At 36.3% G+C, this 22,313-nt stretch overlaps 1 protein-coding gene across 1 annotated transcript in view; it reads left to right on the forward strand.

Moving 5' to 3' along the window:
* The window catches only part of CEP152 (centrosomal protein 152), a 91,362-nt gene that overhangs the window by 37,347 nt on the left and 31,702 nt on the right, over positions 1-22,313 (forward strand). The window contains exons 13-17 of the mRNA XM_008705934.2: positions 9,297-9,501; positions 15,785-15,913; positions 16,505-16,614; positions 17,367-17,495; positions 17,629-17,761. Coding sequence (XP_008704156.2) covers positions 9,297-9,501; positions 15,785-15,913; positions 16,505-16,614; positions 17,367-17,495; positions 17,629-17,761 — 706 coding nt within the window. The remainder of the gene's footprint in view (positions 1-9,296; positions 9,502-15,784; positions 15,914-16,504; positions 16,615-17,366; positions 17,496-17,628; positions 17,762-22,313) is intronic.

Here is a 22,313-nt window from a genome sequence, read left to right on the forward strand (position 1 = left end):
AATACAAGTCCCTTGTCAGATATATGATTTGCAAGTATTTTCTCTTCTCGGTTGTCTTTTCACTTTCTTGATAGCATCCTCTGAAGCACAAAAGTCTTTAATTTTAACATACTTTTTCCTTGGTTGCTTGTGCTTTTGATTTTCTAAGAAATCATTCTCTAACCCCAGGTCCTGAAGATTTATACTTATGTCTTCTTCAAGAGTTTTATCTCTTACATTAGGTCTTGGATTCATTTTGAATTAATTTTTACTATATGATGTGACGTAGAACTTCATTCTTTTGCACGTGAATATCTAGTTGTCCCAGTACCAAAATAGTTTTGACATCTTTGTCAGAAATCAGTTGACTCTATGAGGGTTTATTTCTGGACTCTCACTTCTATTCCGTTGATCTATGTGTCTGTCCTTATACCAGTTCCATACTGTCTTGCTGTAGTAAGTTTTGAAATTGGGAAGTATGAATCTTTCAACTTTGTCTTCTTTTCCAATATTGCTTGGGCTATTCTGGGTCTCTTGCATTTCCATATAAATTTTAGGATCAGTTTATTAATTTCATACAGAAACCACGTGGGATTTTGATTGGGGTTACATGTAGTCTGTAGATCAAGTTAGGGGAGTATTGCTATCTTAGCAATATTGGGTTCTGATTCCTGAACACAGGATGTCTTTCCATTTATTTAGGTCTTCTTTAATCCCTTTCAGTGTACTACTCATGTATTTTGTATTTTTGTGGTTTTCGGTGTACTAGTCATATACTTTTTTGTTAAATTTACTCCTAGGTATTTTATTCTCTTGGCTATTCGTTTTGCTGGATTGTTTTCTTAATTTTATTTTCAGGTGGTTAATTCCTTGTGTAATAAGATAGAATTGATTTTATATATATTGATGTTGTATCCTGACACATTGTCGAACTTGTTAATTTAGTTCAAATAGTTTTTTAGTGGATTCCTTAGGATTTTTTATGTATAGGATCATGTCACCTGAAAATAGAGATCATTTTATGTCTTTCTTTCTAATCTGGATGCCTTTTATTTTTTTCCTTGACTAATTGCTCCAGCTAGAATCTCTAGTACAATGTTGAATAGAAGTGGTAAAAACTGGTATTCTTGTTTTGCTCCTCATCTTACAGGGAAGCATTCAGTCATTCTCCATTAAGCATGAATGCTGGCTTTGTGTTTTTCTTATATATAGGTGTTCTTTAGACTTTTTCTCACTTAACATTTTGTTGTGAGACTCATGGTGTAGCATGTAACTGTAGCTCATTCATTTATATGTATAAATATTTAGTGTGTATCTTTATTTGTATGAATATTCCAGGTTTTTTTTCCATTCTATTAACCATAGATTCTTAATGTTACTTCCTAGTACAATGTGCATACATTTCTGTTGGGTATATACTTAGAGGTGAAATTGGTTGTAGTATATGTATTTCAACTTTAAGAGGTAATGCCAAACTGTTTTCATAGTGCTTGTGCCAATTTACATCTCCACGAGAAGTGTACGAAAGTCTTAGTTGCTCTCTTTGCCAGCACTTGATATTTTAAGTTTTTTACTTTCAGCCATTTAATGTGTAATGATATTTTATTGTAGTTTTAATTTGCATTATCCTGGATTACTATTGAGATGGGGCTCCACTGGAGAAAAAACCTGTTCATTGGCCTTTGGGTGTAGGGTGGGTGGTGGGTGGGAGTGTGTGTGTGTGTGTGTGTGTGTGTGTGTGTGTGACTTGTTCATGTCCCGCCTCAGTTTTTAAATGAGTTTGTGCGTGTGTTCTGTTGATTTGTAGGAGTTTCTTCTTTTTTAAATATCTGTTCCAGATATGAGTTCTTTGATGGTTATGTGTATTGTAAATGCCTTCTCACTTTTTAACCTTTTAATTTGTCTTTTGATGAATGGAAGTTTTTTTAAATTTTAGTCAGATTTATCAATCATGGTTAGTGCTTTTTTGTTCCCTTTAAGAAATCTTTCCTGTTGGGGTGCCTGGGTGTCTCAGTTGGTTAAGTGGCAGACTCTTGGTTTCTGCTCAGGTCATGGTCTCAGGGTCTTGGGATCCAGCCCCATGTGGGGCTCTGCACTCAGCATAGAGTCGACTGAAGGATTCTCTTTCTCCCTCTGTCCCTGTTTACTCACGCACTTGCATGCTCTCTCTCTAAAATAAATAAATCTTAAAAAACAAGAACAAAAATAAAAAACCTTGCCTGTTATCCTATGCTGCCTTCTAAAAGCTTTAGTGCTTTGCCTTAACTTTAGTTTTACCATCTCTCCGGAATTGCTGTTTTTGTTAGGGTTTTTCTGATTATTCTTGCTTGTTGACACGTGCAAATGAACTTTATAATTAACTTGTTCTACTCCAGGAAAAAAAATCCTGAGAATATATTTTTTAGGATCACATTACATTCACCTAGGGATATACATTCACCTAGGGAGAATTGATGTTATTATGATGTTGAATTTTTTTATCCAAATCCTTTTCATTTGCTTAAATCTATTTTTGTCTCTCAAGAGTGTTTTGGAATTTTTTATATTTAGGTTTTTGCACAATTCTTGTAAAATTGATGCTTAGATATTTTTTAATAGTAAGTAGTGTATTCATTTCTAATATTTCTTGAGTTTTACATATGATTTCTCTATTTTTTTGTTATAACCTGTTACTTTTTAATTCTCTTATTGTTTGTAGTAGTTTTTCCATTATATTTTAGGTTTTTCTAGATAAAATGATATTATTTGCTAATGGAGGTAATTGTAGCTTTTTTGTTTCACTTAAGCTCCAAATTGCTTTCTCTTTAAGGTTACATTACAGTTCCTCTGCTTTCTTTTATCTGGAATTGATAGCATGAATGCTGTTTTTCAAAGTGGCTATACTATTTTGCATTACCAGAGCAATGTCTGAAGTTTCCTTTGTTCTACATTGTTGTTAAAACTTGGTGGTATTAATCTTTTTAATTTGAGCATTTGTAGTGTGTGTAGTGATACTCTTATTGTGGTTTAATTTTTATTTACCTAATGACCAATGATCTAAGCATCTTTTTTTTTATCTATTTGAGAGAGAGGGAGAGAGAGAGAACATGTGCACGAGGGAGGGGTGGGGCAGAGGGAGAGAGAGAATTTTAAGCAGGCTCAGGCCCAGCACGGAGGGAGCACGATGCTGGGCTCAATCTCACAACTCTGAGATCATGACCTGAGCCGAAATCAAAAGTTGGACGCTTAACTGACTGAGCCACCTAGATGCCCCTAAGCTTCTTTTGATGTGCTTTTCTTTCCCTTTCTTCTTCTTCTTTTTTTCCTGGTGTGCTTAATTGCCATTTGTATATGTCATTTGGTCTTTATTTAGTCCAGGATACAAGCCCTTTCTCTGATATATATGTTGTGAATATTTTCTTCCACTCTGGCTTACCTTATCATGTTCTTAATGTATCTTATGAAGAGCAAAAGTTTAAGTTTTTATGAATTCAAACTTATCAGTTGTCTCTTTTAAAAAAGTTAATGATTTTTTGTTCTAATGCAACTGTGTCAAAAAAATTTTCTTAGGACTTTAGAAATTTGATAGTTTCATCTCTTACGTTTATATCTATAATCCATTAAGAATTCGTTTTTTAGTATGGTATGAGGTAAGGATTGATGTCCATTTTTTTCATATCAATATCCAGCTGATCTTATACCATTTGTCAGAAAAACCTTTCTGTCCACGTTGAATTGCCTTGATATCTTTGTTGATAATTAGTTGACCATTTGTGTCCTGTTTCTGTACTCTCCATTCGTTTCCCCTGTTCTTTTTGTTAACAACAGTCTTGATACTGTAGCTTTACAGTAAGTCTTGAAATGTGTTGAACAAGTCCTTCAACTTTATTTTCAAAATGGTTTTGAGTATTCTGAGTTCTTTGCATTTCAAAATAAATTTAATGATTAGCTAGTCAATTTCTACAACAAAATCTGCTGGAGTTTTGATTGGGATTGTGTTGACTCTATAGACCAATTTGGGGAAAATTGACATCTTAAGAAATTGCTGTTTGTCATTTATACCTAAATAAAGCTGGAGGAAGAAAAAAATTGAGCCTTCCAATTTCAGAATATGCATATTGTACCCCTCTCTTTATGTCTTCTTTAGTTTCTCTCCGGTAATGTTTTGTAGTTTTTTAATAGATAACATTTTCCTTTAGATTGAAGAATTTTCTTGAGCATTTCTTCTAAGCTTCCTTATATGAAGATGTCATTTTATTTGCTGATTATAGAATTCTGGATCAACTGTTCTTTTATTTCAGAATTTTAAAGATATGTTCTTCTACTGTCTCTGGCCTTGGTGGTTTCTGAAGAGAAACCTGTTGTTATTTGGACCTTTATCTTGTGTGTAATGTGTTGTTTTTCTTTTGTTGTTTTCAAGATTTTTTTTCCCCTTTTCAGCACTTTATGATGTGTCTTAAGTGTTTTTTGTTTTTTGTTTTAGTTCATTTCATTTGGGGTTCACTGAGCTTATTGAAAATGTAAATTTATTATGTCTTTTACCAGATTTGTGAAATGTTGACCATTATTCAAATATTCTTTCTATCACTGCTTCTTTCTTCTCTCCTGCTCTAGGTCTCCAGTTATACAACTTAAATTTTTTTATATTGTCCCACAGTTCCTGAGACACTTCATTTTTTTCCAATTTTTTATTCGGTTTTCATATTGGGTAATTTCTGTTGAGCTATTTTCAAGTTCACTCATTCTTTCTTCTGTTATCTCTGTTCTATTAAGCTTGCCCAGTGAGGGCTTTTTTTTTTTTTCTTTTAACTTTCAGATGTATTTTTCAAAGAGAAAATTTCTATTTGGTTCCTTTATAGTTTTTATTTGTTGAAAATTCCTATCTTTTCATTCATTTTAAATACGTTTCCTTTTATTTCATAGAACAGAGACATTGTAGCTGCTTTAAACTTTGAAAACTCTGTAATAGCTCCAGCATTTTCATCATCTATAGATTTTCTTTTTTCTTGCACATTGGTCCATTTTCTTGGTTAGTTGAATGTCGAGTAATTTTAGATTATATACAGGCACACCTTGTTTTATTGTGCTTTGCAGATACCGTATTTTCTTTACAAATTGGCAACCCTGCATTAAGCAAGTCTCTTGATGCCATTTTGCCAACAGTGTTAATCTCATGTCTCTGTGTCACATTTTGGTAATTCTCACTATATTTCAAAGTTTGTTATTATTACATTTGTTTTGGTGATCTGTGATATATGATTACAACTTGCTAAAAGCTCAGACAATGGTCAGCATGTTTTAGCAATAAAGTATTTTTTAAAGTTTGTATATTATTTTTTAGACATAATGCTATTGCTCACTTAGTTGACTTCATTTGAGTCACTTTACTGAAATATTTGCTTTTCTGTGGTGTTGTGCAACCAGATCTGCGATACACCATGGTATGCCTGTATTAGATGTTGAGATTTTTATGTTGTGTAGAAACTTGTGTGGGTGTTTCAGATCTCAGTTTATTTGTCCAAGCCTTTGCCACATTGGTTTGAATCTGTCCTTGTATGCATCGCTCAAAAGTTAGTCATTGTGAGATTTGTGCGTGAGGTTCAAATTTCAGTTAAATTCTCCAAATATTTGCTCTGCTGGTTTTTGGGTCTGTTCTGTGCATGCATAGTTCAGGGCTTAGAATTAGGCTTGTACATATTTATGTACAGAATTCATCACTCCTTTCTCTGGTTTTCTCCTCTCCAGGAGTTTTCCTGTGCTCTTTCTTTATCTTGGTTTTCAGCAATTTGGTGTTAATGTAACTTATGGTCGTTTTCTTCGTTTTCTGCTTGAGATTCATTGAGCTTATAGATTTTAATTTGCATCAAATAGAATTTTGATCATTAAAGAAAAATTGGGACGGGTGCCTGGGTGGCTCAGTCCGTTAAGCGTCTGCCTTCATCTCGGGTCATGATCCCAGGGTTCTGGGATAGAGCCCCACATCAGGCTCCCTGCTCAGCAGGGAGTCTGCTTCCCGCCCCCCTTTGCCCCTCTCCCGCTTGTGCTTGCTCTTTCTCTCTCTCTGAAATAAATAAAATCTTTAAAAAAATAAATTTTTTTCTGTCCCCTTCCTTTCTTCTCTTCTGGGATTTCAGTTACAATGGGTTAGAAAACTTAACATGCTCAGTACATTTCTGTTTTAGTCTTCTTTCTCTCTGCGTTTAATTTTGTGGAGTTCTACTCTTATGTCTTTATGTCTGCTGATCTTTTCTGCAATATTAAATAAGTTGTTAATCTCATCCAGGATATTTTTCATTTCAGATGTTGTAATTTTTGGTCTAAGTTCAGTTTGGGTCATTATTGTATCCTTTATTTCTCATTGTGTTAATGTTTTTTACCTTGAACACATGGAATGTAATTAGTTCTGCCAGCATCATTGCTGAGTCAGTTTCTATTGATTGATTTTTCTCCTGGTTCTGGTTTATATTTTCTTATTTGCATGTATGCTAAATTTTGATTGAATGCTGGACATTTTGAATTTTATATTTGAGATGTTAGATTTTGTTGTATTTTAAAAAATATTGTTATTTTTCTGTGGCACACTTAAGTTTCCTGGAATCCATTTGATCCTTTCAAGGTTTTGGAATCCATTTGGTCCTTTATATGTTTTGTTAGGTCAGATTTAGAGCAGCCTTTATTTATTTATTTATTTATTTATTTATTTATTTATTTATTTATTTAAATTTTTTATTATATTAGTCACCATACAGTACAACATTAGTTTTTGTTGTAGTGTTCCATGATTCATTGTTTGCGTATAAGACCCAGTGCTCCATGCAATACATGCCCTCCTTAATACCCATCACTGGCCTAGCCCAACCCTCCACCCCCTTCCCCTCTGAAACCTTAATTTTTTTCCCCAGAGTCCATAGTTTCTCGTGGTACATTCCCCCTTCTGTTTACCCCCTTCATTCTTCCATTCTTCTCCTACTGATCCCCCTACTATTCCTCATGTTCCATAAATGAGTGAAACCATATGATAATTGTCTTTCTCTGCTTGACTTATTTCACTTAGCATAATCTCCTCCAGTTCTGTCCATGCTGATGCAAATGTTGGGTAATCGTTCTTTCTGATGGCTGAGTAATATTCCATTGTATATATGGACCACATCTTCTTTATCCATTCATCCATTGGAGGGCATCTCGTCTCCTTCCACAGTTTAGCTATTGTGGACAAAGCTTCTATGAACATTGGGGTGCATATGGCCCTTCTCTTCACTACGTCTGTGTCTTTGGCCCCCTTTCTCCACATCCTCTCCAACAATTGTTGTTTCCTGCCTTGTCAATTTTTGCCATTCTAACTGGCGTAAGGTGGTATCTCAGTGTGGTTTTGATTTGAATTTCCCTGGGCTAATGATTTTGGACATTTTTTCATGTGTCTGTTAGCCATTTGTATGTCTTCACGGGAAAAGTGTCTGTTCGTATCTTCTGCCCATTTTTTATTTGATTATTTGTTTCTTGTGTATTGAGTTTGAGAAGTTCTTTGTAGATCTTGGATACCAGTCTTTTATCTGTAGTGTCATTTGCAAATACTTGTCCCATTCTGTGGGTTGCCTCTCTGTTTTGATGACTGTTTCCTTGGCTGTGCAAAAACTTTTAATAAAGTCCCACAAGTTCATTTTTTCTTTTGTTTCTCTTGCCTTTGGAGACGTGTCATGAAAGAAGGTGCTGTGGCTAATGTCGAAGAGGTTACAGCCTGTGTTCTCCTCTAGGATTTTGATGGATTTCTGTCTCACATCGAGGTCTTTCATCCATTTGGAGGTTATCTTTGTGTATGGTGTGAGAGAGTGGTCAAGTTTCATTCTTTTGTATATAGCTGTCCAATTTTCCTAGCACCATTTATTGAAGAGACTGTCTTTTTTCCACTGGATGTTTTTTCCTGCGTTGTCAAAGATTAGTTGACCATAGAGCCGAGGGTCCATTTCTGGAGTCTGTGTTCTGTTCCATTGGTCTATGTGTCTGTTTTTGTGCCGGTACCATGCTGTCTTGGTGATCACAGCTTTGTAATATAGCTTGAAATCAGGCAACGTGATGCCCCCAGCTTTGGTTTTCTTTTTCAAATTTCCTTGGCAATTCGGGGTCTTTTCTGGTTCCACACAAATTTTAAGATTGTTTGTTCCAGCTCTTTGAAAAATGTCATTGGTATTTTGATCGGGATGGTGTTGAAAGTGTAGATTGCTCTGGGTAGCATGGACATTTTAACTATGTTTATTCTTCCGATCCATGAGCATGGAATGTTTTTCCATCTTTTTAGAGCAGCCTTTATTTAATCTGGAGCTAAGTTGGCCCCATTACGAAGGCAGTATTTGATATTTTGTGATTTAGGAGGTCTTTCCACCGTGGTTCATTGGAACCCCCAGTATTCCCATCCCTATTCCTTTCCTGTGGTTCTTTCTCTGGCCTTGCAGTAATATTCTCACACGGATATACAAATCTCTAGTGCTCTCTTTCTGTGTAGTTACTGTTCCCATAGTATTTCCCTCATCAAATTCTAGCTGTTTTGTCCTTCCCAAACTGAACTCTGCAACTTGGTGAGACTGCTAGGCTGTCTTTGGCTTTTCTCTCCCTGTGCTGCAGGCTGGAAACTTCCCAAGGAGAAAGCAGGAACAATCCTAGGGCTCACGTTGTTTGTTTTCCTTTTCTGAGGGATCATTATGCTATGCTGCCTGTTGTCTAATGATTGAATATGATCATTTCATGTAGTTTATTTGGTTTTCTTGTTTTTTAAGGCAGGAAGAGAAATCTGGTACTTTTAATCTATTATGGCAAGGAGCAGAATTCTCATTCTCATTCCAGTTTTGAAATTTATTGAAACTAAAGTTGGAATTAAATTAGCATGGCTTTTATTTTTTATTATTTTTGCCCCAACTGCTCAGATAACTACCCAGACTTGTGTAGTAATAAAAGAGATAGAGAAATTGTTAGATGGCTAGTATTTTACTTTTCACTGCCTCCTTTATTTTCATGTTGTTTCTCTTAGAGTCATGAAGTTCATGCATGTACAGCATGCAACGTAACCAAAAGCAAAAAAAGCACGCCATACTGAAGTTCACATATTTGAACTCCTTTCAGTGGGGCAGGCGGTCGAAGCATAAGTCTTCTTATGAATAGACTTCTATATATGGGGACATAGCAAGGGTGATACCCTTGTGTATGACAGAGCTTAAAATTGGTTTTGAAATACTAGTGTATAGTTGTATAGGTCACCGAACATGGTCACAACTGTAGTTAGTCAGTTTCAAGGACTAACCATGCTTGATTTGTTACTTTAATATTAAAAATGATACTTTCTCCATTAGCATTGTACAGCAAGAAGAGCCAAATGATGAGCTTTCGAAAGATGAAGTCATTCTGAAGCTGAAAGGAGAAGTGCAGCGTTTGCTGGGGAGCAACTCAGTGAAGCGTCATCTGGTGTCTCAGTTACAGAATGATCTCAGAGACTGTCGTAAGAAAATCGAAGCTCTCCAACAAGTGAAGAAAGATGAAAAGAGCATCACGGTTGAGGTTTGTAGAATTTGTAGAGTCAAAACCCATTTTTAAAAGTTTTAATAAAGAAAATGCTTACAATCTTCACATTTAAATCCAACCTTTGTCTTCCAGGGTCTCATTTGATGTTAGTTAGAAGTAAAGGATAAAGAAGGGAATGCCACATAAACTAATATATTTTCTAGTTCCTCTTGGCATCTTGTAAATGAGATGCTAATTAGGTAAAATTCCTTTACCACAAATCCAAGGAAGCAGTCTACATAACAAAGTGTCTGCATTTCCTGAAGACTGACTTATACCAACAGTGTTCTATAGTCTTAAGTTCTCCACAAACTAGATCCTTCAGCATTTTGTCCATGAGATTTTTCTGGCCCATGTTCCTGTAACAAGCATCATTCTATATAAGGAAATTAATTTTGTAGTGGTGGTGTTATGAGTGGGATAGGTGCCAAAACCAGTTAAGTCAGAATCGTTGAATCCACTTTTATATCCTTCAGTTAGTGTCCTCACTTTACAAATGAGGAAAATGAAACTGGAGGAAAATGTGACACTTCTGAGATCATGGAGTCAGTCTTTAGGCCTATCAAAAGGAAACCACTTGACTAATGAATAGGTCAAGATGATTTCCCCAAGATCTTGTTATCACAGAGATCACTAACATTGCCCTCATTTCGCAGCTGCTTTTTCTGCCTTGCCATATTTCCAACTCCCAACCCATCTATGCTCTCAATAGAAAAGAATACATACAAGACCTAGTAACTAAAAGGAAAGGGAAGGGGGAAAACAAATGTGGGTGGTGTATTCCTTTCCCTTTTGGATGGAAATAATTTTACTTCCCCCTTTTGTACTGTTTTGTCTCCTGATTCTTTAAATAAGGAGTTGTGTTCATTAAAATAATCCTCTTAAAGTATGCAAGATGTTCTATGATGTTTATTACTATGAAATTTTAATTTTATCTATTTTCCAAAAAATAATAGTATGTTTTCACTGTTAAAGTCCTGCCCAGTCTGGTTCCTTCTCCTGAGTAACTGTATTTGATAAGTACAATGTTGATGTCAGTGTTAACCAAATGAGGAAGAACTCCCTCCCCCGCCCCAGCACATTTAACATCTTTAAATCAAGTGGTCTTGTTTCCAAGTGTTTTTAAAAAAGATGGGAATAAATGCTCATGTCTCAATTTGTGTTAGAGTTGATTAGTTCAAGTATTTTGGTGAGAGTAGCCTAAGATTTCAGAGAGTAGGAATCTGGTTTTGAATCTGAACTTTAGCTCAGGTATCCATGGTTCTTGCTTTGTTGTACTGAAATTACTGATGGCATTTGCTTTATAGATACAGGTCCACAGATGTGGCAGGTGATGGTGGTGCACCTTACGCTTCAAAAATTTTTTAAACCTTTACCTTCGCCTCTGTAGATCGAAGGGAGCTATCTCATTGTTGAATATTCTTTTTGTCCAGCCACTCTTTTGCCATAGTGATTTCTCAGCAGTCCGTATTTGTTTTTTTCTTAAAAGTGTGACTTACCATAAACCTCTGCAGCTTATGTCTGTCCTGCTTCCACTTACTAAATAGGAATTTCTTGGGAGTATTGTCTTGATGATTTTCTGCATGTTTGCTCATTAAATATTTGTTGAATTAATACACATGTAGACGTCTTTCTAGATGGGGGAAAGGAAGTAGTAATTTAACCAACAGGTACTTCTTTAGGTAAACACTTAAGCTCACTGTCATCTAATTAGCCCATGAACACCTTCAAACTATGCCTTTGCTTATTTCCCACATCTTTTCTAATGAGCTTTCTATGTAGTCTGTAACATTAGAAAGCAGTGTTGGGAGATATATGGAGGAAGAGCAAATCATTCAGCTTAAGCTTTTTTTTTTTTTAATGCTACTCTGTGCAAGGTCTTATGGGATTCAGTGGAAAGAAACAATGACCATTCCTTTGAAGGAATTTAGAATCTAGAACAGCACTATCCAATAGAAATATAATGGAGTCTCATGTAATTTAAAATGTTCTAGTAATCCCATTAAAGTAAAAGTAATGGTGAAATTAATTTTAATAATATATTTTATTTAACCCAATATATTCAAAATATTATCTTCTCAATATGTAATCAATATGAAATTATTAATGAGATGGTTTACATTTTTTGTTTGTGCCAGGTCCTTGAAATCTGACATGTGTTATCCACTTACAACACATTTCGGTTTGGACAAGACACATTTCTTTTTTAAAAAATTTTATTTAAATTGTTTAATTAACATATACTGTACATACACATATACTGTATTATTAGTTTCAGAGGTAGAATTTAGTGATTCATCAGTTTCATACAAAACCCACTGCTTGTTACTTCAAGTGCCCTCCTTTTAATGTCCATCACCCAGTTACCCAATCCCCCCCACTTCACCTCCAGCAACCCTGGAGGGGTTGTTTCCTCTAGTTAAGAGTCTCTTATGCCTTGCCTCCCTCTCTGTTTTTGTCTTATTTTTCCTTCCCTTTCCTCCGTTCATCTGTTTTGTTTCTTAAATTCCACATATGAGTGAAATCATATGGTATTTGTCTTTCTCTGACTTATTTTGCTTAGCATAATACCCTCTGGTTCCATCCATGTCATTGCAAATGGCAAGATTTCATTCTTTTTGGTGGCTAATATTCCATTGTGTGTGTGTGTGTGTGTGTGTGTGTGTGTGTATAGCACATCTTCTTTATCCGTTCATCTGTCAATGGACATTTTTCAAGTGCTCAATAGCCATATGTGGTTAATGGCTACCATATTCAACAGTATAGATCTGTAAGGAGATGGACATGTATAACTTTGTGTAATAAGGATGATGCTAGTTGCAAAGTGCTCTGAGAAGGAATAACCAGGCTTGTTTGTAGGGGAGATGGTAAAGCAAGCCTTAGTGAGGTGTTTAAGGAGGGAATGCTTGATCTCTGTCCTGAAGGATAAATGTAGGAGAGAAGGTAGGAAGAAACGTCAGCCTTGAGCAGAAGTATATAGAAGAGGATGTAGCAAATAAGCTGGTGTAACTAGGGAGTAGGGCGCGTGAATGAAAGTCTATATTGTATAAGCTCAATCTTTCTGGAATCTTTGAAGCCAAAACTATATAGATATTATATCAATTTTTAGAATAATATCATAGCTGGCATTAAATCCTGAGGTTAATGAAATAATGTTGAGCTTCTCTGCTTGCTATAGGGATGTTAAGAGAAAGAACATATCAATTTAAGCTTCCTTGGATATCTTTTAAAAGAGAACTAGGTCATCAAGATCCTTTCCTAAAACCTTTCTAAATATTGAGAAGGCATGCAAAAATATTTACTATGTCATCTTACTTGGCATGTTTCTTCTATGAACATTTAAAAGTATTGTTGTATTTATTGCTTTATAACCTCATAGTATATGTTATGTTTGCTCATATCTATCTTACACGGAACAATTAAAGGTTATCTCAGAGAGTCTGCTGTTTTTGCTTTCATGTCATTTGACTATTCAAACAGTGTTGCTCTCTGACATTTCCAGGATCATAAGTGTTGAAGATTAGGAGCTTATCCATATGCAGCACTACGCACTGATTGGGAGTGGATCAAATCCTGTGCTGTTCATTCCAATTGAACAACTGGGCCATTAAGGTAGAATGTAGTGAGGTCCTTAGGAAGATCAGTCTAGCAGTCAGACCTATATCTACACTGAATTTTTTGTTAGCATACTAAATAAAACACAGAGGCCTTTCTGTATCTGATACTCAAGAGACCATTACCTAACCGCGAGTGGTTAAAGCCATATTCCAAGGTACTTGATAGGCAATGTTCAGTAGCCAACTCAGAAGGTTCCTAGCCAGAATCTTTTTAGACATAGAAATTAGGAAAATAATGTGAGAATTGGTGTATTACGTGTCGTTTTCTTGAAGGTAATGTCTTTAGTATTCCAACTTTAGAAAGAAGTTTCTTTGTGACACTCACGTGGTCCTTTTCTTTTTAAAGATCTTCATGAGGATTTTGTCCTGATAGGTACAAGTACCTAGTCCCTGTGTGCCTGCAGTGTGATACTATGTCAAAACTGAGTGTAATAGCCATGAAAATTGTTTTCCCATGTATCAGTATGATGTTATTTTCAATCATTTCATAGTAATAAAAACTTGCCAGTGGGGAAAGAAGCACCGATGAGTATTGTAAACTTTAAAAAGTGAAGGCCAAGTTAAAAAAATGAAAGCCATTCTAATGAGTCAGTGAAATCCTTGAAAGTCTCATTAGTACCCCTACATCTGGAGAGAAGGTCACAGAGTAGGTATTCGTAGCTCTTCTCTTTTCTGACTAGAGTAGAAGCAGTGGCTTCTGGGAAATGATGGCAAGTGACAGGGGAAAGTCAACAACTGGAGCAGTCTCCCTGTAAAGAAAAGCGAAGGCTATGAATTGGAAGACTGAACCAGAGCCTTGGTGTTCTGTGACCCTACACATGAGTGAGATACGCATTACCTCCCCAATGAGGAGAATGAATCTTGACACAGGATATTTTTTAGCCATTGTGGAACAGAGCTCAGACTTCAAGTAAATACATCAACCAACAAGACAAATGGAGTAGATATTTAAAAAAAAAAAAAAATCTCTGTGGCCCCCGCAATGAATAAAGAATTCATAAAGGTAGGTAAGGAAAACAGAGGAAAATGAGAAGTCGTATAAACAGGCAAATCTGAGAAGATGAGAAACAAATGAACAGTGAAGGGATGTAAGAGGTTCTGCAGTGCAGACAATGCAAATGAAAGCCATTGTTGGCTACCCTTACCCCATCACATACAATAATTATTTCAAGACAGTCACTGCCGTTGGAGGCAAAGAGAGTTGGACTGATTCTCTCAGACCGGCAGTGTACATTTGCATGACCTTGTGGGAAACAATTTGCCAAAGTCTGTCATGAGTCTTAAAAATTGTACCTGTTGAATAAAATACAGATCTATGAGTTAATACTGATTATACAAAGAAGTAAGTACAGAAATAGAATAGATGCTAAATTTAGTGGGCGTAAGATAAAAAATAGAATATTTGCATAGTCTCAGAGTATCCTCATAAGCTACTTATTCCTAACAACAAGTAGAAAAATTGTAACTTTACAGTGAACGTGCCTGCAGACATCACCTTCGTTTATTGATCACCATCAGTGATGACACACATTGACATCCTGTTTCCTGAGGAACACACACGTCACTTCTGTGGCATTCATGCCAAAAATGGATGACCTGAATTTAATAATGAAGTACTATCCGAGAAACTCAAATTGAAAGGCATCTTACAAAATAACTAGTTGACACTCTTAAAAAAAAAAATAGGTTTGAAAGACAAAGACTGAACTGTCCCTAGAGTGAAGGAGACTAAGGAGACATGACCACTAAATGCAATGTGGAATTGTTGATCGGATCCTGAACTAGAAAAAGGACGTGAGAGGAAAATTGGAGAATTTTGTATAGGGTCCGTAGATTAGTTAATAGTACTGTATCCTCATTAATTTCCTGATTCTGATCATTGTTACTGTGGTTGTATTTGGGGACGGTGATAAAAGTTATATGGATACCCCAAAGATACAGACGTAGTGAAGAGAAGGGCCATATGCACCCCAATGTTCATAGCAGCAATGTCCACAATAGCTAAATTGTGGAAGGAGCCAAGATGCCCTTCAACAGATGACTGGATTAAGAAGTTGTGGTCCATATATACGATGGAATATTACTCAGCTATCAGAAAGAACGAGTTCTCAACATTTGCTACAACATGGACAGCACTGGAGGAGATAATGCTAAGTGAAATAAGTCAAGCAGAGAAAGACAACTATCATATGATTTCTCTCATCTATGGAACATAAGAACTAGGATGATCGGTAGGGGAATAAAGGGATAAAGAAAGGGGGGTAATCAGAAGGGGGAATGAAACATGAGAGACTATGGACTATGAGAAACAAACTGAGGACTACAGAGGGGAGGGGGGTGGGGGAATGGGATAGACTGGTGATGGGTAGTAAGGAGGGCACGTATTGCATGGTGCACTGGGTGTTATACACAACTAATGAATCATCGAGCCTTACATAGGAAACCGGGGATGTACTGTATGGTGACTAACATAATATAATAAAAAATCATTAAAAAAATAAAATAAAAAAATAAACACATTTGATGGGCTTTAAAAAAAAAAGTTATGTGGAAATTAATTGTGCTGTTTTTGCAATTTCTTTGTAAGCATGAAATTAGTTCAGAAGCAGAACTTAGAATTTTCTAAAAACCTGAAAAACTTTTGATTTCTTTTTAACATTTAGGCTAAAATAGAGACCTCAGAAAACCTAACTAGTCAATTATGGCCTGGCTCTTCTACTTCTAATACGATTGTCAAAGATGATATTCTGCGACTTAAAGATGAAATTGACGTTTTACAACGACAAAATCAGGTAATTAAAAAATTTCCTATATTTTGTGAGAATTTTTACGACCTCATTAAATTCATAGGATATAACAGACTTTTCAAAAATCCAGAGGCAATGTGATTTAGTAGACAGATTTATTAGTAGGTGAATAAGGATTCCAGTTATTTCCCTTTATTGGTCATAAGGTCGTAGTTTCATCAGAAGGTAAATTAATGTAATTCCAGTTTCCTGCCTATAGAGAAACATAGCTACTAGAGGTGTTCTTCTTTTGACCAAAAAGTTAAACCTTGTTTATTTTTATAGTTGTGAAGATTATTGAATTCCAAGACTTATTTTAAGACATTGGTTAGCTGATACTTCTCTGGTTAAATGTTTTCATTTCATATAGTTCAAAACGAATTCAAAATTTTGAGTCTTAACCCTATCAGAAAGCTACTTGTCAAATAAATGAATCTATACTCTTATAGGGCTTAAAGAGACTTTGTAGAATTATGAAAATGATATATCAATGTTACAGGGTAGAGATAAAGCACAGAGGATATTAAAAGATAAGATTGGACTAATCAGTGAAAATGATGTTTATTTCTTCTTACTACTTTATTCTTTTGTATTTAGGAACTTAAAGAAACTGAAGAAAAACTGAGAAATACAAATCAAGACTTATGTAGTCAGATGAGACAAATGGTACAGGATTTTGACCGTGATAAACAGGAGGCCGTGGATAGGTAAAATCTATATAGAAGTCTAATGCCTGCTTCCACCCTCCATCCCCCCTCTCCCTGTGCTAAAAAAGAAAAGATTCAAGAGAAGTTATGGAGTGCACCCTCCCTACTGAGATCTTAGGCTGAAGAAGAGGAGTGAGTCCCTGGCTTCTCAAATTAGAATTCGGAACACGTTTACCACGGGAATGGTGTTGTGTAGTGCTTTGGGTTCTGTAGCACCATCAAAACTGTAGTTCATTGAAATAGTATAGCTTTATGGTTTTTATAGACTGTCTGGAAAACTATTATTTATAAGGAAGAAATCTGTGGGAGGGAGTATGTCTTCCAAATACCAAATCATAAATTTGGAAACAGATTTTTGGAACATAACTTACTTGTGAGTTGGGTACTGCTAGTATTTATGTTTAATATAGATACCTTGGAATTGTGGAGCTATACCCTATTATTTCAATTAATTTTTTGTAGACAGTCCTCAACTGAAGACTATTATCTGTTTGAAGGACTGTGGCATTCTCATATCCAAGTTTCTAATTTTTCTCTAGAAACATTTGAAGAAAAATTTTGAAGATTCTTTAAGCTCATCCATTGGGAATTAATTATTACCACTTTTGGTTGGGGAAAACCAACCTGACCTTAATTCTAATTTGCATCAGAGGGAGGGAGTGGGTAGGGAAGGAAGAAAAACCAATTCATCTTGGTGTTCCTAGTAATGCTGGGTCCTGCCGTAGATTCTACTGTCCACTCTCTTTTTCCAGGTGTGAGAGGACTTACCAGCAGCACCATGAAGCCATGAAAGCCCAAATACGGGAAAGCCTGTTAGCAAAGCATGCTTTGGAGAAGCAGCAGCTCTTTGAAGCTTATGAGGGGGCTCGCTTGCAACTTAGGTGAGAACAAGAGAGTGTAGGTACCCTTTCAGCTGTAGAGACAATATTCTTCTGTTCCGTAGTTGAGAGGCAATTGTTTTGCAGCCCTTGTATTGTTTTGTGGTCATTTAATTGCTGGTTTTGTGTGTCCAAGGTCTGACTTAGATAAGATGAATAAGGAGATGGCTGCTGTGCAAGAATGTTACCTGGAAGTGTGCAGAGAGAAGGACGATCTGGAATCGACTCTCAGGAAGACCGTTGAAAAGGAGCAACAGGCTCAGGAGAAGGTACGGGACAATTTCACATTGTCTTTGCTCCATCTCATTCCTCTGGCCTCACTGTTGTCATGGAAGCCAATCCACTTGTTCTCTTGTGAAATGGGGAACACATATGGAGAAGTCGCTTTACTTTTGGCGGTATCACACCAATATAGCTCAAAAAATATAGTAAATATTGAGATGAGTATTAAAACCTTAGTAGAAAATGGCATACATATAGGAGAAAAGGATTCTTCCTTATATATTTATTCTAAGAGGCAAAACAGGGTTCTACAAATAAAATAAATAAATAAAAGTGGATCCGTGATCCAAGTCACTGTGAGTCTGAAACTCAGGGTCTTCGTTTTGCAGTCATTCGTTGGCTGCAGGTGAACCTACCTAGTCTTGTGAGACTAGTCTCGCAGACCCATTATCCTCTGACCCACTTCTCTTTCAGTAGCTAAGTGTCATTTTCTTCTTCTGGGGAGAAGGGCAGGAATTTGAACTTGGGACTTACGACAGGGAAGGTGGTGCTATGGAGCTACGGAGAGCAAGGTCACATTGTTAGTGTGACCCGATCTTTCAGGGAAGTTCTCATTTTTAGGGAAGCCGGAGGGGCTACTCTACTCCCTCCTCCTGCCTGAATCTTCCAAGTTGCCATTGGTGAGTGTCCAGGAGTAAAATCACATGTAAACAGTCACCCCTCTTTTATTCCCTGTCCTGGCCGGAGTCTCATCCAGACGCACATCTGACTCTCCCTTCCACTTTGGACTAGCCTACAGACCACAATTTGAAAGCCACCTGCGTCAAGATTAGAAAGTATTTTTAAAGCCTTGAGTAAATGTTCTATACAGAGGTTTTCTGAAAAAAGTTACATTAAAGCAGGCTATTGCTACTACAGACTTAAAAACAATAGTTAAGAACAGGTGAGGAATTCAGCTCATTTAATATTTTGATTATTTTTGAATAGATTAGTATGGTAAAAAAACATGCCATGTATCCATATCATCTAATGGAAAAAGAACTTGTAAAGGGAGCTATTTTAGTTAGTGCTGGCAGTATAAAAGTTAGAAAGGATCTTAAATTACTTAGAAATTAAGGACTTAACTTTCAGTAATGTTTAAAAAAAATTAAAATAGGGAGAAGATCTCTACTGTGATTCTTTCTTTTTAAATATATAAATTGACCAGAACGGAAGAACAGTTCTCTCAAAGAGGTCATTCTTTTCAGGAATATATTTTCTGGTACTTTTAAAAGAATCAATTTAGCTATAAAATTGGATCTCATATAATCAGTCACTTGCAGTTAACAGCACATACGATATTGGCTCATGAACGCTTGTGCACCGGGGCAGGAAGGAAGGTTAAAACTGCTATTTGGCCCTTCCAAAAAAACTTAGAGGTTAAATTTTTTTCTTTAAAAATTTCAAATTGTCATACAGTGAAATTGACTCTTTTCATTTGGTGTAGAGTTCTATACATTTTTAACACGGGATTTAACACGTGTATAGAGTGATGAGGGTACAGAAGATTTATCGCCCTGCAAGACTGCCTTGTGCTAGCGTTTGTCGTTATACCCACCCCCACCAAGAGGGCCAGATCACTTACCACACTAGAAGTATAATTCCTTCCTTCTCTGGGAATACTTTAGGTTTTTATTTAGACTTACATAAACCCATTATAAAACTTAGTAATCTTTATAAGCTGGTCAGAACAGAACTTTAAAATTAAGAGAATTTATTAATCTTTTCATATCCTCCAGAGGTAGGCAAATATATACTAATCTGTTTTCCTAGGAAATGTTTCACATGCACACCATGGAAGAATCTTACTGAACTCAAGGAAGCTAGGGAACTTTTAGGGTAGTCCTTCTCTGCAGGATGTAAGCCATTTTCCCTGCAGTTGGCTTTCAGGTCAGTAACTTAGTCTGGATACAGAATTTATAAGATAGGTAACCCCAAGAGTCTGAGGGTGTATTTTCCTGTTCCATATGTGCTCTTTTCTGAAACACTTATTGAGTCAGGCTATGGGTTAAGTAGGAGCTCAATTCCAAGTTTTAAAACTTTTATTAACACACAGAACTTTCCTCACATGTTAGCTTGGCTTGTTCAGAAAATGGGGAAAAAGTCATACACACAGAATGCTTCAGACTGTGTAGTAATCATTGGAGGTCATGAATTTGCAGACAAGGCAAAGGTGGGCAGTATTCCCATTCATAATGTCATTTCTATACACCTTAAGGCTCATTTATACAATTGTAATCCATGCTAAGTCAGTCCTTAGACATTAGAGTTCTTTTGCTGTCTGGACATGCAAATCAAGTTTAACTGTTTTAAAACCATCCAAAAATTGACTTCTCTTTAATGATAAAACTTTAAAAATTAGATATCCCTGTAGTATGTTCAAATGGCAGATCCCTGTGCTCAATAAATCTATGACTTTACTTCTGTAAAGAGAAGGAAGCAAGGTTTTCCTTGCTGTGGTAGATTGCAAAAACGGCCACAGGTTCGTCCCGTCAGTGAATGCATGCAGTAGTGTTGTAGTGTGACTTTGTTGCTATTCTCAGTAAAAGGTGGTCTGTTTCTCATCCCTTGAATCTGATCTTGGCCACATGACTTACTTTGGCCAATGGGATGTTAGTAAACAGTATGCAAAAAGCCTTAAAAAGCGTTTATGCATTGGGGCTTACTGCTCTGAGGAATGCTGTGACCACCACCATGTGAGTGATCCGGGATAACCTGCTGGCTGGTGATACATGTGACCAAGTCATCTTTCTAGCAGACAGCAAGCTAACTCCCAGAGATGTGAGTGAGGCCATCTTAGACCATATAACCTCAACTGCCTGCAGAGATCAGCTGCGTTAACTTAGGTCAGAACCACCACCCAGCTGACCCAGAGAATCATGAGAAATAATAGATGTTTGCTGTTTTAGTTTAGTTTTGTTATCGTTAAATTTTGGCTGGCTTATTATGTAACAAAGCTGATCTTTGCACAAACATACAAATACACATAAAATTGGTAGTTTTCTGCTGTGAGTCAAAAAGAAATGTAGATACATATGGAAACAACTCCTGAAGGAGAGATAAACACAAGTAAGACAATTTGAGGATTCCTTCTAAACTCAACAAAAAATAACAGTGATATATGATGTGAGCCTGGACAACTTTCTCAGCCATGTGACTGTGACTGTCCTATAGTGTTAGTACAACTATGGTTTCCATGACCTGATTGTGAGGAAATGGGTCCTCCTTTAGTCACCAGAGAGTTTCTGAAATCATACAACACCGAACAAAACTTGGTGGCATCTTTTTGGCCCATGCCATTGGTGGAGTGGAATCAGATGGCAGTTCGGACCAAAATAAGCCAGGTCAGGTGTGAACCAGAAAAAACCCAGACAACCAGGTAGTCATGAATCGAAATTAATGGTAAAGAGACAGCACAAACTCTGTTGCTGCCTGGCTTTAGGTATGTGAAGTGTATACTTCTCTGGCATGATATTTTGCGGGCTTCAGTGGCATCTCAGTGGAACATCCAGAGAATTGTTTTAAAAAATTTCAAATGGAAACTGTTATAGGTCATTTTGATCCCTGAGTAGAGCTTTATTTGAGTTTTTCAATCAGTTGGATTCCTAGCGTAAATAGAGAATGTTATATTAATACTTCAAATTATTAAATTTTATCTGACACTTGACAGTTACTATTTGATAATGCTTCAGCTAGTTTTGATAAGAAATTTAGCCTTTGGTAATGAAAAAAATATACCAATCCGAATTTATTGCAGGATGCATAACTTTTAAGATAGAGTAATAATTTTTGGGGCGCCTGGGTGGCACAGCAGTTAAGCGTCTGCCTTCGGCTCAGGGCGTGATCCCGGCGTTATGGGATCGAGCCCCACATCGGGCTCCTCTGCTGGGAGCCTGCTTCTTCCTCTCCCACTCCCCCTGCTTGTGTTCCCTCTCTCGCTGGCTGTCTCTATCTCTGTCGAATAAATAAATAAAATCTTTAAAAAAAAAAAAAGATAGAGTAATAATTTTTGGCTTGCACTGAAATACAAGACTTTCAGAAGTATACATTTTTTTTCTGGACTGTGATATCTAATGGGTCCTGTGATGGGTAGGGTGTAAACATAAATGTCAGTTTCAATTTTCAATTTTTAAAAAGTTGGTCTTCTGGGAATATATTTATTGAATAGTTAGATGCTTTTTCTTTTAATATGGCCATCTATAAATTTTTTTCCAATATTTGAGATCTAAGGTCTTTACAAGACATTTTATTAAGCCGATTGAGTTGGCATGTAGGAAGATCATTTGTCTCTGTTGCTGCTCTTACATGCATATAACCATTATTTTATATATTTGACTTGGAGAATATTAGTGTTATACAGAGATATTTACTTGAATTTTGTTTAAAGAGACAGCTATTGGAGGAAAGAGAAGAATATGTAAGCAAACTGCAGGTGGAACTTGAAGAAAAGTACCAAGATACCCTTATGATGGAAAAGAACAAGTGGCTGAAAGAACAAGAAGCTGATATTAAGCAGCAGGTTGAAAATGAAGTGATGTTAGCCAAATCACACTGGGATGA

This window comes from Ursus maritimus, unplaced genomic scaffold (assembly GCF_017311325.1).
Source record: "Ursus maritimus isolate PB19 unplaced genomic scaffold, ASM1731132v1 scaffold_35, whole genome shotgun sequence".
Taxonomy (NCBI): Eukaryota; Metazoa; Chordata; class Mammalia; order Carnivora; family Ursidae; genus Ursus; species Ursus maritimus.